This window comes from Silene latifolia, chromosome X (genome assembly GCF_048544455.1).
Source record: "Silene latifolia isolate original U9 population chromosome X, ASM4854445v1, whole genome shotgun sequence".
NCBI classification, from domain to species: Eukaryota; Viridiplantae; Streptophyta; class Magnoliopsida; order Caryophyllales; family Caryophyllaceae; genus Silene; species Silene latifolia.
In genome coordinates this window covers 328,192,084-328,210,005 of record NC_133537.1, presented here as the reverse complement: position 1 = coordinate 328,210,005, position 17,922 = coordinate 328,192,084, and the positions used below count along the sequence as shown (strand labels likewise).

At 37.4% G+C, this 17,922-nt stretch overlaps 2 protein-coding genes and 1 pseudogene across 15 annotated transcripts in view; 2 read left to right on the top strand and 1 right to left on the bottom strand.

The window, feature by feature from the left end:
• The window catches only part of LOC141618429 (uncharacterized), a 26,464-nt gene extending 8,542 nt beyond the window's left edge, over nt 1-17,922 (bottom strand). Inside the window, exons 1-4 of one of the 14 annotated variants that reach the window (XR_012531388.1) lie at nt 17,398-17,909; nt 16,473-16,587; nt 13,142-13,202; nt 12,432-13,062 (exon numbers count right to left, since the gene is read on the bottom strand). Coding sequence is in view for 13 of the 14 variants with exons in the window: in XM_074435532.1 (XP_074291633.1) it covers nt 16,482-16,587; nt 17,398-17,852 (561 nt within the window). In the remaining variant the exon portion in view is untranslated. Of the gene's footprint in view, nt 1-6,159; nt 6,179-8,862; nt 8,952-11,251; nt 11,271-12,431; nt 13,203-13,423; nt 13,443-15,359; nt 15,706-15,943; nt 15,963-16,472; nt 16,588-17,397 lie in introns of those variants that run through there. The other 13 variants (XM_074435527.1, XM_074435535.1, XM_074435533.1 and 10 more) reach the window with 13 other exon arrangements.
• On the top strand, nt 3,526-9,252 carry LOC141618428 (ABC transporter C family member 10-like; annotated as a pseudogene).
• Nucleotides 10,403-16,126, top strand: LOC141618423 (ABC transporter C family member 10-like). The gene is made up of 11 exons (XM_074435516.1): nt 10,403-12,489; nt 12,599-12,919; nt 12,996-13,082; nt 13,182-13,757; nt 13,851-14,015; nt 14,104-14,398; nt 14,475-14,689; nt 14,777-15,082; nt 15,184-15,247; nt 15,505-15,744; nt 15,859-16,126. Exons 1-11 carry the CDS (start codon nt 10,408-10,410, stop codon nt 15,969-15,971), a joined length of 4,464 nt encoding a protein of 1,487 aa, XP_074291617.1. The 5' UTR covers nt 10,403-10,407; the 3' UTR covers nt 15,972-16,126.

Here is a 17,922-nt window from a genome sequence, read left to right as displayed (position 1 = left end):
GCGAGGTATTCGAACGGTTCCAATTTCCCATAAAAATTGGTGGCGACTCCAACAAAAATGCAAACGCTTGTTTCTCTTCTCTCCCAAGCGCCCCCGTGGGCCCCCCGCTGTCCACAATGATATGTAAAATAAAACTAATATAAAGGGTTAAAATGTATAAAATATGCACTTATCAGATATGAATAGTAGAATTAAAACATTTGGATATCCGATCCGATCCGAAACTATAGTTTCTATTATAATTTCGAGAAAATAAAATTTTATTTGATACAATAACTTAATTAATGTTTAAAATATTAGAGAAATATCTAAGCGATACTTCAATTTTATGTCAAGAACATTGGAGTAAGAATACTAAAGAAAATCATCATGTAAGACTATGAATATAATCGTATTTTAAACTTAATTTTAAAGTAAATTCAAAAGTATGGATATCCGCATCCGACCTGATTATTTTGGATACCCGAACATTGGATATCCGAAACATTTGGTTTGGATATTGGATATCTAACTTCAGGATTTCTAATATAGATATCCGATCCGAACTAGCATTTTAGATCGGATACCCGATCTGTACTCTGCCCTACTAGTATCATTTGACTTTCTATTTAAATTTTGCAGTACTCCTAATCCCCCTTAAACTAAAAGAATAAGAAAACTGAAAATTTTCCCGCCTAAATGCTTTTAACTAGAAATTGGGTCTAACTTTATCTAGATATGTATTGGACCTAATATATGCTATTTATGTGTCAAAGTATCTTATCAAACACCGCAACTTCTATAGTTGGGCCAAATTTCATTCATTCATTATTATCTCATTAGTCAAATATATGTATTTTAAATGTCGTAAATTTTATATTTAAAACATATGCAGATTTTACTCATATTATTAAAATCAGTGTGTGTTTTTCACTTTTTTATTCTTTAAATTTTTTACTCCGTTTAAATTGTTACTCCGCATATTGTAACAAAAGTTACAAAAATAGTTATATGCTTCAAATGCGTAAAAATAAGCATAAGTTTTTGTAATTTAACTAACAATCTTTTTTTTAATCATACTTATTCCGAGTAAAAATGTAAAATTCGTTCTATTTTAATTCTTAATATTTTTGCACAATAACAATTGTAGATGATTACAAATAAAATTCAAAGTTTATTTATATATTATTATTATTAGCTCTAATTGTTAAGTTTTCTACACATGATATTCTAAAATACCGTGTTTTAGCACGAGCTCTATACTAGTTATTTTAATAAATTGGATATTTATTCATTTCTCCGTTCCGACATTTGTTTACTTTTGGTTTTGACACAAATATCAAGGAGGAGGAGTCGAGGATGGGGCCAATAATCGAATGACAATTGAACCAAATTAAGGGCGGATGATCAAATTGTCCATCAAAGTCATTCCAAAATGAAATTTATTTTCGTAGTACACATTTTACTCATTTCAGTAAATTTTGTACGGTATAAAATTACGTAAAATCATATATAATTTGAATGTTAAAATCTCTCAAATTATCAAATTTTGTCACTGTAAACAATAATTTGAATGTTAAAATCATATATTTAGTTTGTTAATTGCATACTTGTGAATCAAATTGATGTTTTTCTCTTGGGATATTCTCTCGTGTACCCCTGAACTTTTTCGTTTTCTATGGTGTACCCCTCGTTTTTCGCAAAAAAAATTTGACCGACAATAATTCTCTATTACGAGTTTAGAAAACGGTAATTTTTTTTCCTAACCAATTATCTCGTCAAAGCCTTCAATTTAATAAAAAAAATTCACCGCTTTTTGAACTCTTAGCCGGTAGTTATGGTTGGTCAAACATTTTTTAACGAATAAACTTTGACCATAATTTCCGACTACGAGTTGAGACATCAGTGAATTTTTTTTCAAACGGAAGACCTCTTAAAGACGGTTAATTTGGCAAAAAAGTTTATCATATTCTGAACTTGTAGCCAAGAGTTATTGACGATTAAAGTTTTTTTTTTGCATGAAAAGAGGGGTATATTATAGAATATGAAAAAGTTAAGGGGTACACGAGAGAATATCCTTTTTTCTTTTAAAACAAAAAAAAAGTTGAATCTGGGTTAGTTCTGTTGAACTATTGTTAGAGGGAGATTGGTTGTTGTCGGTGCTGTGGTGGTGAACAGGCGGCTTAGGTAGGGGACGGCATAGCGGTGGCGCGGCGGAAATTGTAACGGTTGTTCGGCGAAATTGTAGGGGACAAACTGCCAGTGACGGGAAGGGGAGGTTGTGGCGTCGCCGGTGAAGGGAAATGGAGTGTGTGGCGGCATCGGGGGAGGGGGAGTTGGAGAAGAAGGATAAGTGGCGACTGCGGAGAATGACTGACACTCTCAAAAAGTGTACTGTATGAGTAAAATACAAATTGACTGAGACGCTTACAAATAGAATAGGTAAACAAATGAACGGGCGGAGGGAATATGAAGTATTTAACTTCTTTACTTATGTGTATACAATTGTAAAGAAATAAGACCATCTTTGCTCATCTTTATTAAAGAGTTTGGTGACCGGTCACTATTGGAGTGTAATACTACCATGGTTAAGGTTTAATTGGTGACCTAGGTCGAGGCAGGTCATTGATAAAGACGGTCTTAATACGAGACCGTTTTGGGTTGTGGGGAAGCTTTGTTTTTTATATCAGGAATTCAGGATAGTTTGCTGACTTCTTTAAAGTTTTGGACACTCTAAATGATGCCTGGTATTAAATATGGAGTAGTTCTTTTAGATTTGTTCATGCAGGATTTGCAGAATGCTCTGAATGCTCAAATGAGGCCTGTAATCCCGAGTTCTTATCGGTCAATCCTCTTTGCAAAATATATTCTGTCTTCCTTAGGAGCTTTCATACGAGTATCTCGAAATATGTTTATTGAACTTTACTTGCTTAATTTCAGAGCTTTGTTCAATTGTTTATTGTACTGTAACATGAATTTAATCGATTTTGTAATGTAGAATTAATGTCACGGTTTCCAACTCACATGGATGCTGTCTTACTTCTCCGAGAAACATGTGTTTTAGAGCCAGTATCAGTAGTATAAGGATTATGGGAGGAAACATCATCAAAATTTTAAAGAATTTATTAAGACGGAAGTATCATCTTAAAACTTAAGACGGGTCAAATACCATAGATAAGACAAAAATAAGATGCCTATATATTAGGCAAAATATTGTCGCTATACTGTTTTTTACTCCCGTCGTCTCATTCATTTGTTTACTTTTTATTTTTTATTTTTGATGCAGAGGTACCTTAATTAAAGGTAAGTAAATGATCGGAAAGGAGGGAGTATTAAATTGTTATTTTAGATTTCTTAGACTTCAGTATGTGAATGCACACTTATCTTTGAGTTTTCTTATTCATCCAAACATCACAAAAAGATTCACCGATCACCACAAAGGTTTTTCCTCTTGATGCTCTTGCATGTTCAGATGATTATTACGGTATGAAACAATCACAATGTCGTTTCTAATGTATGAATTTACGTATATCTTGATGCAGGATTTGTAGAAGAGTAGTGAGAGCTGAATACTGATGATGGACGGTCTGTGGAGTCTGTTCTGCGGGAACTCTGAATTCAGATGAGGCCTGTAGTACCGGGTTTTTATCGGTCAGTCATCCCGATTCATGCGTTAACCATATTGTAACTGCTGCATTTGATGTATTGCTTCTGCCATTGGTTTTGAACTGCCTGATTTGCAGAACTTTCTCTAAGAAAGTTAATGCATGCATGTCCTCTTTGCAAATATGTACGGCTCTGTATAATGGTATTTTGGGATTGGTTTATATAGGTTTAGGAATTTGGGTTTTCGAAAAAATTTTGAGGATTGGCCATTCTTTTTCGCCAATTCATTGGTGGGTTATACTTCTCCTTCACGGAATCACATGGTTGTTGCTGGTGGTTTTAACATCGAGCTTTAAAACAAATCAATTCTCAATAAGCTCCTTGAGAATTTTGGCCATCTTCACTTTCCTGTCTACTGGAATTCTATCCTTTATCGCGCTTGTTTTCATAGTTAACCATCAAACAGTGACAAAAAAGGCGGCTTTAGATATTCTTTCTTTTCTAGGAGCAACTTTGTTCTTGATGAGTACTTATATGAGGTACAAAACAGAAGAAAGTCGCGAGACTGACAGTGGAAGTACCCTTTACACTGCTCTTAATGGTGAGGACGACAGCATCATAAAAATTGATTCTGAAGTCCAAATTACTCCATTTTCCAAAGCTGGTTTGTTCAGTAAGATATCCTTCTGGTGGTTGAACCCGTTGATGAAATTAGGTAAGCAGAAGACTCTTTCGGATGAGGACATGCCCAAATTACACGAATCTGATGGAGCAGGTTCCTGTTACAGGCAATACATGGACCAGCTCATTCAAGAGAAATATCAAGAAACATCATTACAATCTTCACTTCTTTGGACAATCATTGCTTGCAATCAAAGAGAGATTCTGATTTCGGGATTCTTTGCCCTAATTAGTATCCTCGCTCTATCAGTTGGACCTCTACTACTTAATTCTTTCATTAAGGTTTCCGGAGGCAAAGAAACTTTCAGGTACGAAGGTTATGCTTTGGCTATTTCACTCTTCTTTCTGAAGATCTTGGAATCTTTGTCACGAAGACAGTGGTACTTCCGCAGCAGGGTAATAGGCGTTAAAGTGAGGTCTTTACTTACAGCCTTGATTTACAAGAAGCAACTAAGACTATCAAGTGATGCTAGGAAAACCCATTCAGGAGGTGAGATACTGAGTTATGTCACAGTTGATGCTCACAGAATTGGCGAATTTCCTTTCTGGTTTCACCAGATTTGGACCACCGCCCTCCAGATTTGCATTGCAATAACAATTTTGATCCATTTTGTGGGACTTGCAACAATTGCATCGCTAGTAGTCCTTATTTTAACTGTGCTTTGTAACATTCCTCTGGGAAAATTACAGCACAAATTCCAGACTAAGTTGATGGTTGCACAGGATGAGCGCCTGAAAACTTATTCTGAAGCTCTAGTGAATATGAAGGTACTAAAGTTTTATGCCTGGGAGACTCACTTCAAGAACACAATAGAAGGATTGAGGAAAAAGGAGTATAAGTGGTTACTTAGAGTGCGTTTGGGATCAGTCTGTTACGGTTTTTTATTTTGGGCATCTCCAATACCAATTTCTGGTGCTACATTTGCGGCTTGTTATTTCCTTGGGGTTCCTCTAAATGCCAGTAACGTTTTCACTTTTCTTGTGACATTGCGCCTGTTACAGGAACCTATAGTAGCCATAGCAGATCTCATTAATGTAGTGATTCAAGCAACGGTTGCTTTTACTAGAATTGTCGGGTTTCTGGAAGAGTCAGAGCTTGATCTTAGATGTAGAAGGAATATTAGTAGCATAAACCCTGCTATTCGATTGGAATCGGTGAATCTTTCCTGGGAAATGAATCAATCAAAGCCAACACTCAGAAACATATCTCTAGAAGTTCAACCAGGTGCAAAGATAGCAATATGCGGAGAAGTTAGGGTTTAGGGCAGGCAAGTCAACATTATTAGCAGCAATCCTTGGGGAAGTGCCATACAAAGAGGGAACAGTAAGTTACAATATCAACCAAGATCTTGAATTGTGTATTGAGTTCAGTTTGATTGATTTTATTTACTGCAGATTTTCTGCAAAACACTTGTTCATCTTTCTAGCTCTTTTATGTTACAGGTAGAGGTTAATGGGGAAATAGCTTATGTTTCTCAGACAGCTTGGATCCAGTCGGGGACAATACGTGATAATATACTTTTTGGTTGTGCTATGGATGAGCTTAGGTACCAAGAAACGCTTCGTAGATGTTCATTGGTGAAGGACCTCGAGTTTCTTCCTTATGGCGACTTGACTGAAATAGGGGAGAGAGGGGTTAATCTGAGTGGAGGCCAGAAGCAGCGAATTCAACTAGCTCGAGCACTGTACCGAGATGCTGACATCTATCTTCTGGATGATCCATTCAGTGCTGTAGATGCACACACAGCCACTAACCTCTTCAAAGTAAGTATTGGTTTTTCAGTTCTTAATTGTTCAAGTGAAATTACATTCCTGAATGTTTAATTTAAATGATGATGGTGGCAGGAATATGTCATGGAAGCTCTATCTGAAAAGACTGTATTACTTGTCACTCACCAAGTTGACTTTCTTCCTGCATTTGAATGCTGTCTGGTAAGGCCATCATTTAAGGAACTTTTCAGATTCAGTCAATACCCTAAATAAATAATCAAGATCAATTATTTTTGCGTGTAGCTTATGTCAGACGGCGGTATCCTGCAAGCAGGACATTATACGGAGTTACTAGCTTCAAGATCAGAATTTTCAGACCTTGTAAACGCACACAAAAAGACTGCAGGTACTGAAAGGCTAGCTGAGGTTGGAACATTTGAAAGACAAACCTATCCTGATGAAAAGCCTAACACTTATGCTCCTGAATCATCCAACGGAAACCAGTTGATCAAACAAGAAGAAAGGAACGTAGGGGACACTGGTTTTAAGTCATACAGGACGTACCTGAAAAATGACAATAGTTATCTGTATTTTATATGGGTTGTCATCTTTCAAGTAATTTTTGTCATGGGTCAAATAGCACAGAACTACTGGGTGGCCTCAAATGTTGATAATCTTCACATCCGTCCACCAAAACTGATTGTGGTTTACCTCGGTATAGGAATCTGCTCTATAATATTTATCCTCTTGAGATCTCTTGCTATGGTTATAATAGGGACGAAATCATCAAAAACTCTATTTTCTGAGATACTGAACTCTCTTCTTCGAGCTCCGATGTCTTTCTATGACTCCACACCTCTTGGAAGGATTCTAAGTCGGGTGAGTATAAGCTATCAAAAGTTTCACCACTCTCATTTACAATAATCGGATGTCTGATTTCTAATAATGGTATTCCCTGAACTCTGCAGGTCTCTTCTGATATGAACATTGTCGATCTTGATGTCGGTTACAGCATTCTAAATGTCCTTTCGCCTACTATGACTGCATATGCAACTCTAGGACTACTGGCTTCCATTACTCCGCAAGTTTTGTTTGTCTATATACCGGTCATTTGCATGATAATACGGCTTCAGGTAACTGACCATTGCACACACTATTTTACAGATTATTTTCATGAAAAAAGTAATCAGTTTGGTAACCTTGTGAACAGAGATACTACCTAGCAACTGCAAAGGAACTTATGAGAATCCAAGGTACAACAAAGTCTCAAGTTGCAAATCATTTGGCAGAATCTATATCTGGAGCCATGACAATTAGAGCTTTTAAGGAGGAAGATCGTTTCTTTGCAAAGAATCTAAATCTTGTGGACAGAAATTCAAGCCCTTTCTTGCACAATTTTGCAGCTAATGAATGGCTTATTCAGAGGGTGGAGACCTTAAATGCTATTGTACTCTCATCTGTTGCCCTATCCATGATTTTGCTGCCTCCCTCAACTCTTCGCTCTGGTAAATCCCCCACACACTAGTTTCTTGGTCAGCAAATTTTCCTCCAGCCATAATTCTAATAATAGCAATCATACAGGATTTGTTGGGATGGCCTTAACATATGGTCTTTCCTTGAACAACACCATGGTTGTTGCAATCCAATACCAATGCAATTTGGCTAACAATATAGTTTCTGTCGAAAGGCTAAATCAGTACATGCATTTGCCTAGTGAAGCTCCTGAAGTCATTGAAGATAGCAGGCCTCCAAAGAACTGGCCAATTATCGGCAAAGTCGAGATATGTGATCTGCAGGTATGAATTTGAGCACCTGAACGACTTGAATTACTATTTTGATTGATTTAGAAGGTTGGCTACTAAGATTTCTGATGTATGGTACAGATGAGATATAGAGAAGGTGCACCACTGGTTCTTCGAGGAATCAGTTGCACATTTGAAGGTGGAGACAGAATAGGCATTGTTGGTAGAACAGGTAGCGGAAAGACTACCTTGATAGGGGCCTTGTTTCGTTTAGTGGAACCCACTCAGGGAAAAATAATTGTTGATGGTATCAATATATCCCAAATAGGCCTGCATGACCTAAGGTCGCGAATTGGTACCATCCCTCAGGATCCTACTCTCTTCAATGGAACTGTTAGATTTAACTTGGATCCATTATGTCAGCACACTGATGAAGAAATCTGGGAGGTGAGTTTCAGATTATCCAGTAATAATCATTAGAATATAAACATTCCTTCATATACCAAAGCAATTCGGGAAGAACTGATGTTTATATTTTCCCCTTGAAAGGTTCTTGGCAAATGTCAGCTAAAAGAATCAGTCCAAGAGAAACTTCAGGGGTTAGAATCTACAGGTAAATCCTTGAATTTTGACTTATACCCTCTCCACCCGTTTATATTGTCCCCGTTTTTCCAAATAATGTCACGTTTGACCAAATTTTACTCGCATTATACAATAGGTACCACTTTAAAATTATACCCCTTCATTCATTCGATTTCCTTATATTTGTCCAAAATTCAGCTCACTTATGTAGAACAAACGTCTCGAAATGGAGGGAGTAATATTTTTCTGGTACATTATTTTTAAAAATGATAATATGCAGATAATTGTGACAAATCAAACATAACAAATTTTACATTTGTCTATGTTATATTTGGAAAAACTAATTGCGATAGGAAGGAGATAGTGCTGCAAATGATAACACTCCAGTTTATTAGAGATATAACAGAACCAACCAAAGTGAGCTCATATTAAAAAAAAAAATCATGACAGTTTTGGAGGATGGATCAAATTGGAGTATGGGACAAAGACAACTATTCTGTCTAGGCCGCGCTTTGCTGAGGAGAAGCAGAGTGCTGGTGCTTGATGAAGCTACAGCATCTGTTGATAATACAACTGACATGATCCTTCAGAAAACAATTCGGACAGAATTTTGTGACAGCACTGTGATCACTGTTGCCCACAGGATACCTACTGTCATGGATAGCACAAAGGTTCTTGCCATGAGTGATGGTGAGTTACAAAATATTTTCTGCATGTCTTGTCATTTTTACACTACAGTAAAAGTCTATCAGTTGTCTTAGTTAAATATACTGTGTTCAATATTGCATTCCAATTTTGGTGCAGGGAAAGTGGTGGAGTTTGATGAGCCAATGAAGCTAATGAACAAGGAAGGTTCGCTATTTGGCAAACTTGTTAATGAATATTGGTCTCATATCAATTCTGCAGAGCTAAATTGAGGAACGTCCAAACAAGCTACCAGTTTCAAGACCACAATCGCGATCCCGGCTCAAATAATACTGTAGCTAAAGAACTGTGATGGCCTATGGGAAATTTTGTGATTGATAAATGAACTAATAATAATAAATTTTGTGATGCAAAAGGCAGCTCATATGATATATAATTGACATTAATGTCACAGTTTCTAACTCACATGGGTGCATTTAACCTTACAGACTGATAATATGGATTGAGTGTGTTAATGTAATAGGCAATAGCTATCTTAATTCTTTCAGTAACATAAGTTTTGGAGCTCAGTATTATAAGCTATGTTAGTCTGACTCTTCTAATTTCCTCGCGTACCCGTGTCCAAGACTCGACCCTCGAACATGGGTATGACACTTGGACACCTCAATTTATTAGACCAAAATATGCATATTGTTCAAAAAAAAATAGCCGAGTCCGACACTTGGACACGCACCCGTGTCGGATACTTCTAAACGAGTCTGAGTAACATAGATTATGAGAGGAAACCATCATCAAATTTAAAAATTAGGAGCACAAGCAACATGGGTTGATTTTCTAGGGATCTTCATTATCATCAGAAGTCAGTGTCACTATCACAACAGCTATCACAATCATTTAACATTCTATTCAAATTCTTTAATACTCAAATAATTTAAATACTGGGTGATCATATTGACTGATTTTTTTTGTGAATATTTACTACATCTATCCACGGTATTCGTCTTACTTTTCGGAATATGTGAGGAGAATTATGAAAAATATGAAGATTATTGTGGAACAGAGTCGCGGAGGGAGTATATTTTACGAAGCACCTAAAAGGCGAGGTTTGACCATTTCAGGGTAGTGGGAAAGCTGGGTACAGTAGTATTTTTCTCAGATTCACACTCTGAAAATGCTGCTATTATTAAATTCTTGCTTCAAATTTCTTAAGACTTTTATGTGCCAGGAAGTATAAATTACTATTAATGTGATTTGTGATCAATAATTATATTCTTTGACCAGTAGTATAAGATTCAGAAGCTTCTTTTATACTTTTCACTTTCATTCAGTACCCCTCTATAGCATTTGGCTCCACAAATCACACAAGATTCACCAGTAAGGTTATCCTCGTAATAATATTACGAATTTAGATGATAGTTGTAGGATAGACAATGTCGTTGCTTTTACTTTTGAATTTATGTATATGTTCATGCAGGATTTGCAGGTGGGCGCTGAGCTGAATACTGGTGAAATGGTGATGGATGATCTGTGGAGTTTGTTCTGTGGGAACTCGGAATGCTCAAATGAGGCCTGTACTAACGGGTTTTCATCGGTCAGTCATCCCGATTCATGTGTCAACCATTTTGTAACATTAGCATTTGATGTATTGCTTCTGGCATTGGTTTTATGTTGCATGATTTGCAGAACTTTCTCTAAGAAAGTTAATGCATGCATATCTGCTCTGCAAATATGTTCAGCAGTGTATAATGGTATTTTGGGATTAGTTTACATAGGCTTAGGAATTTGTGTTTTCGAGGAGAAGTTGAAAATCGACCATTCTTTTTCGCCAGTTCATTGGTGGGTTCTGCTTCTGTTTCAAGGACTCGTATGGTTGTTGATGGTATTAACATCAAGCCTTGGAAAAACACATCTCTCACAAATTTCCTTAAGAATTCTGTCTATCTTCACTTTCCTGTCTACTGGAACTTTATCCTTTTTCGCGCTCGCTTCCATAGTTAACCATAGAAGAGCAACACTTAAGGTTACTCTAGATATTCTGTCTTTCCTAGGAGCAGGTTTCCTCCTGCTGAGTACTTACAAGGAGTACAAAGAAGAAGCAAGTTACGAGATTGCTAATGGAAGTAGTACCCTTTACACGGCTCTAAATGGTGAGGATGACAGCATCATCAAAGATGATTCTGATGTCCAATTTATTCCATATTCCAAAGCCGGTTTGTTCAGTAAGATATCCTTCTGGTGGTTGAACCCTTTGATAGCATTGGGTAAGGAGAAGACGCTTTCGGACGAGGACATGCCAAAATTACATAAATTTGATGGAGCAGAATCCTGTTACATACAATTTATTGACCAACTCATCAAAGAGAAAGATCAAGAAACATCATTACAATCTGCACTTCTTTGGACAATCATTGCGTGCCATCAGAAAGAGATTTTGATTTCCGGGATCTTTGCCTTAATTAGTATCCTCACTCTATCTGTTGGACCTCTACTAATTAATTCCTTCATTAAAGTTTCCATGGGCAAAGAAGCTTTCAGGTACGAAGGTTATGTTTTGGCTATATTGCTCTTCTTTCTGAAGATCATGGAATCTTTGTCACGAAGACAGTGGTACTTCCGCACCAGAGTAATAGGCGTTAAAGTGAAGGCTTTACTTACAGCCTTGATTTACAAGAAGCAGCTAAGACTATCAAGTGATGCTAGGAAAACCCATTCCGGTGGTGAGATAATGAGTAATGTCACAGTTGACGCTCACAGAATTGGTGAATTACCTTTCTGGTTTCACCAGATTTGGACCACCGCCCTCCAGATTTGCATTGCATTAGCAATTCTGATAAATTTGGTGGGACTTGCAACCATTGCATCGCTAGTAGTGCTTATTTTAACAGTGCTTTGTAACATTCCCCTGTCAAAATTACAGCACAACTTCCAGACTACGCAGATGGTTGCGCAAGATGAGCGCCTGAAAGCTTGTTCTGAAGCTCTGGTAAACATGAAAGTACTCAAGTTTTATGCGTGGGAGACTCACTTCAAGAACACGATTGAAGGTTTGAGGAGTAAGGAGTATAAATGGTTACTAAGAGTGCATTTGGGATTAGTTTGCCAAATTTTCCTCTTTTGGACAGCTCCAATACCGATTTCTGGTGCTACATTTGCAGCTTGCTATTTCCTCGGAGTCCCACTATATGCCAGTAATGTATTCACTTTTCTTGCAACACTGCGCCTGTTGCAAGAACCTATAGTCGCTATTTCAGATGTCCTTAATGCAGTAATTCAAGCAACAGTTGCTTTTACTAGAATTTCCAGGTTTCTTGAGGCATCAGAAGTAGAGCACGGAAATAAAAACGATATTAGTAGCGTCGACCATGCCATTCGATTGAATTCTGTGAATCTTTCCTGGGAAATTAATCAAACAAAGCCGACACTGAGAAATATATCTCTAGAAGTTCAGCCAGGTGCCAAGGTAGCAATATGTGGAGAAGTTAGCTCAGGCAAGTCAACATTATTAGCAGCAATCCTTGGAGAAGTGCCATATAAAGAGGGAACTGTAAGTTACAATGTCAAAAATAGCTTTTGTAACTATTTGTGTATTGATCTTATTTACTGCATACATCTGAAAACGATTTGTGCATCTTTCTCTCTGTTTTCTTTTACAGGTGGAGGTCAATGGGAGAATAGCTTATGTTTCTCAGACAGCTTGGATCCAGTCGGGGACAATACGTGACAATATACTTTTTGGCTGTGCCATGGATGAAGTTAGGTACCAAGAAACGCTTCATAGGTGTTCATTGGTGAAGGACCTTGAGCTTCTTCCTTTCGGCGACTTGACTGAAATAGGAGAAAGAGGGGTAAATTTGAGTGGAGGCCAGAAGCAACGAATTCAACTAGCTCGAGCATTGTACAGAGATGCTGATATATATCTTCTGGATGATCCGTTCAGCGCTGTAGATGCACATACCGCAACTAACCTATTCAAAGTAACTATTCAAAACTTCAGTTCTACATTGCCAAGTGAAAGTACATTTCTAATGTTTGATATTAACATTGTGGCAGGAATATGTCATAGAAGCTCTATCTGAAAAGACTGTGATACTTGTCACCCACCAAGTTGACTTTCTTCCTGCATTTCAATGTTGTCTGGTAAGGGACTTTTCTTGTTTATATTTCCCAACCATACACTTTTTAGATTCAGTCAGTACCAGTAAATAAATGATCAAGATCAATTATTTTTGCGTGTAGCTAATGTCAGACGGCGGAATCCTGCAAGCAGGACATTATAAAGAGTTATTAGCTTCGACATCAGAATTTTCAGACCTTGTAAACGCACACAAAAAGACTGCAGGTACTGAAAGGCTAGCTGAGGTTGGCACATTTGAAAGAGAAACCTGTCCTGATGAAAAGGCCAAGACTCATGCTCCTGAAGCATCTAACGGAGACCAGTTGATCAAAAAAGAAGAAAGGAACGTAGGGGACACTGGTTTTAAGTCATACAGGACGTACCTGAAAAATAACAAGAGTTATTTGTACCTAATATGCGTTGTCATCTTTCAACTAATTTTTGTCATGGGTCAAATAGCACAGAACTACTGGATGGCCTCAAATGTAGATAATCCTCATATCAGTCCACCGAAACTGATTGTGGTATACCTCAGTATAGGAATCTGCTCAGTAGTATTTGTCCTCTTCAGAACTCTTGCTATAGTTATAATAGGGATGAAATCATCAGAATCTTTATTTTCTGAGCTACTGAATTCTCTTTTTCGAGCTCCGATGTCTTTCTATGACTCCACACCTCTTGGAAGGATTCTAAGTCGGGTGAGTATAAGTTACCATAAGTTCCACAACTCTTATTTACAGTAAACAGATGTCTGATTTCTGAACTATCATAATGATCCCTGAACTCTGCAGGTCACTTCTGACATGAACATTGTCGATCTTGATGTCTGTTATAACATTCTAAGTGTCATTTCGCCTACTATCATTGCATCTGCAAATCTAGGACTATTGGCTACCATTACTCCGCAAGTTTTGTTTGTCTATATACCGGTCATTTACATGATAATATGGGTGCAGGTGACTGACTATTATACAGACTATTTTCGTCAAAAGTTTCCTTTTGATGTCTTCTATTAAGTAATCAATCTGGTAACCTTGTGAACAGAGATACTACCTAGCAACTGCAAAGGAACTTATGAGAATCCAGGGTACAACAAAGTCCCAAGTTGCGAACCATTTGGCGGAATCTATATCTGGGGCCATGACAATAAGAGCTTTCGGGGAGGAAGATCGGTTTTTTGCCAAAAATCTAAATCTCGTAGACCGAAATTCAAGCCCCTTCTTGCACAATTTTGCAGCTAGTGAATGGCTTATTCAGAGGGTGGAGACCCTAAATGCTATTGTACTCTCATCAGTTGCCTTGTGCATGGTTTTGCTGCCACCCTCGACTATTCGCGCTGGTAAATCCCACGCGCACTAGCTTCTTGGTCTGCAAATTCTCCTCGAGCCAAAATTCTAATGCTATAAATTATGCAGGATTTGTAGGGATGGCCTTCACATATGGTCTTTCATTAAACAACACCATGGTTTATGGAATCCAATGCCAATGTATTTTCGCTAATAATATAGTTTCTGTTGAGAGGCTAAATCAGTACATGCACTTGCCTAGTGAAGCTCCTGAAGTCGTTGAAGATCGCAGGCCTCCAAAGAACTGGCCAATTATTGGCAGAGTCGAGATATGTGATCTGCAGGTATGACTTCGAGCAACTGAACGTCCTGAATCACAACTTTTATTGATGTAGAAGGTTAGATACTAAGATTTCTGATGTATGGTACAGATGAGATATAGGGAAGGTGCGCCACTGGTTCTTCGAGGAATCAGTTGCACGTTTGAAGGTGGAGACAGAATAGGAATTGTTGGTAGAACCGGTAGCGGAAAGACTACCTTGATAGGGGCCTTGTTTCGTTTAGTGGAACCCACTCAGGGAAAGATACTTGTCGATGGGATCGATATATCCCAAATAGGCCTGCATGACCTAAGGTCACGGCTTGGTATCATCCCTCAAGATCCTACTCTCTTCAATGGCAGTGTTAGATTTAACTTGGATCCATTATGTAAGCACACTGATGAAGAAATCTGGGAGGTGAGTTTCAGTTTATCCAGTAATAATCATTAGAATTTAAAAAAAACTCGTAAAATAAAGCAATCCGGGAAAATCTGATGTTTATATTTTGCCCTTGGAAGGTTCTTGGCAAATGTCAGCTGAAAGAATCAGTGCAAGAGAGATTTCAGGGGTTAGATTCTACAGGTAAATCCTCTAATTTTGACTTGTACTCTCTCCACCCATTTATATTGTCCCCATTTTTCCAAATAACGTCAAGTTTGACCAGATTTTACTCAGTTTTTACGATAGGTACCAATTTAAAATAATACTCCCTGCATTCATTCTATTTTTATACTTTTGTTCAATAACCATGGTGTCGCAAATGATAAACTCCAATTTATTAGAGATAACACAAAGAACATAACCCAAATGAGCCCATATTGAAAATAACTTCATGTTAGTTTCGGAGGATGGATCTAATTGGAGCATGGGACAAAGACAACTATTCTGTCTAGGCCGCGCTTTGCTGCGAAAAAGCAGAGTACTGGTGCTTGATGAAGCTACTGCATCTGTTGATAATGCAACCGACATGATCCTTCAGAAAACGATTCGGACAGAATTTTGTGACTGCACTGTGATCACTGTTGCCCACAGAATTCCAACTGTCATGGATAGCACAAAGGTTCTTGCCATGAGTGATGGTGAGTTACGAAATATTTTCTGCATGTCTTGTCATTTTTACACTACAGTAAAAGTCTATCAGTTGTCTTAGTTAAATATACCGTGTTCAATATTGCATTCCCATTTTGGTGCAGGGAAAGTGGTGGAGTTTGATGAGCCAATGAAGCTAATGAAACAGGAAGGTTCTCTATTTGGCCAACTTGTTAAGGAATATTGGTCTCACATCAATTCTGCAGAGCTACAATAAGGAAAGTCCAAACAGACTACAAGTCTAAAGAGGACGATCCCCTTCAGATAATAGTGTGTAGCTTAAGCTCCGTGATGGGAAATTTTACTGTCTAAATTACTCTATATCTAAGAGGACTGAGATGAACATATTCAATTTATTACATTCAATGAAAGGTATTTTATTTGTTTGAAAGCATATTCTTTAATTCTGATCTCATACTCGTGCAACAAAGTTACACAATTTATCACGCTTTAGCAATTCAGCATCACTTGCAAGTTATTGATGCAAGCGGATAGTTCATGGAATTCAAAACTTATCCTTCATCAATATCAAATATCAATCAATCATTCAAAATAAACTTTAACAGCAAGTCATAATATCATATGCCAAAATGCCATTTCCAGGCAAGAATGTGATAAATTCAAGTAATGTGCACACGTATAGAAGTATTAACAAGAACTACCAAAACGAACCAGCCTAGTCTATGGAAATGCGTATAGCAATGTATCGACAAAATACCTTATATTCTTATGGTCCTCCAAGCACAGCATTCTCAATGTCTTCTCTACTCAGTGCATAACTGAATCTCCTCTCCATATCCTTCTCCAGATTTCCAGGTCCATTCTTTAAATATCTGCATGCATTGATCAAATATAACGTCACTTCCAAAGTAATAGAGACTAAACATACTCAAGTGCACATAAGATTCTAAGTACAACAACATATAAAAGGCATGGACTTCTACATCTTCACCTCGCATACTAAACACTGTAAAGTAGAGTCAAAACGAGTGAGATGCTCGACAACACGACCCTCTTGACTACAACAGATTTACATTAAGTCCATCCTGCTCAATGTAACAAGCAACCAGCCCTTAAGCCAATTTGTCTACAGCCAAACTAAAAGCAATCCAAAAGCTCTTCCATAGAACTTCATCTCGTCTCCAATTTTTCGTCTTTATACAACAGATCATTTCAGATTTTCAACAAAGTCCCTTGGGTAGCTAACCTAATTCTCCCCAACTGTCCATCCAAATGCAATGTACCACTAACACACTGATCCTGACATCCCTTTTACTTGCAAGTTTCGAATAAACGAATACCACCAAGTAAACACACCAACCAAAAATTCCTATATAAATTTGTGCATTAACAAACCCAAAATTCACATGCAAGTGCTGCCAACATAATTTCAGCAGAAATATCTTCCTATTCTACATCCAAATTCAATAAAGCCGCCCAAATACGCGAAATTGACATCAAACCATCAAACCTAAGCAGCCATATTTAATAGCAATTGAGACAATGTATACACAATTTCAAAATTCAGAACACGGTCAGATGTACGCAGCCTTACCCTTAATAATAATAACAACAGTACCTCAATGACTCACGCCTACTCGATAATAAATTAAAACAATAACAAATAAAGCAATAATATAAACCTGATATAAAGATCAGTAACATCAAGGGAAAGTTGAGCATGCCAATCAGGTTTTTCAACAAACCAAACAGCTCTATCATCTCTACTCTGATAAAAACCTAAATTTTTTAACCATGCTTCAATACAAGGCAAACTGTGAGCATATAAAGGCTTCTTTTTATCAGGTAATTTGCTAAGCCATTCATCTTCTGTTGTAGTTGTTGTTGTTGTTGCAGAAGAGATTTCATCTGATGTTTCTGCTTCTGAGTCTGAATCTGTTGATTTTGGTATGAAAGAATATCTTTTTGGGGATGAAAAGTTGAGATTTTTGTGGGCAAATGATGGGTTTTTTGAGAATTGAAATGGGTTTTGGGGGAAATTGGGTTTGGTTGTGGGAAATAGAAGAAAGGTTGAGTGTTTTGGAGTATTGGTGAGAGTGTTGAACAAGAATGAAGAAGAGGAAGCCATGGATAACATTTTCTAAGGTTTGGATATTGATTTAATGATGATTGTTAGTGTGAAATTGTGGAAAGAGGGGTTGGATTCT

Coding starts and splice junctions, on each gene's coding strand:
- LOC141618423 (XM_074435516.1), top strand. CDS start 10,408: ATGTTCATGCAGGATTTGCAGGTGGGCGCTGAGCTGAATACTGGTGAA. Junction 12,920..12,995: donor CCGCAACTAACCTATTCAAA/GTAACTATTCAA, acceptor ACATTGTGGCAG/GAATATGTCATAGAAGCTCT. Junction 14,399..14,474: donor ACCCTCGACTATTCGCGCTG/GTAAATCCCACG, acceptor TAAATTATGCAG/GATTTGTAGGGATGGCCTTC.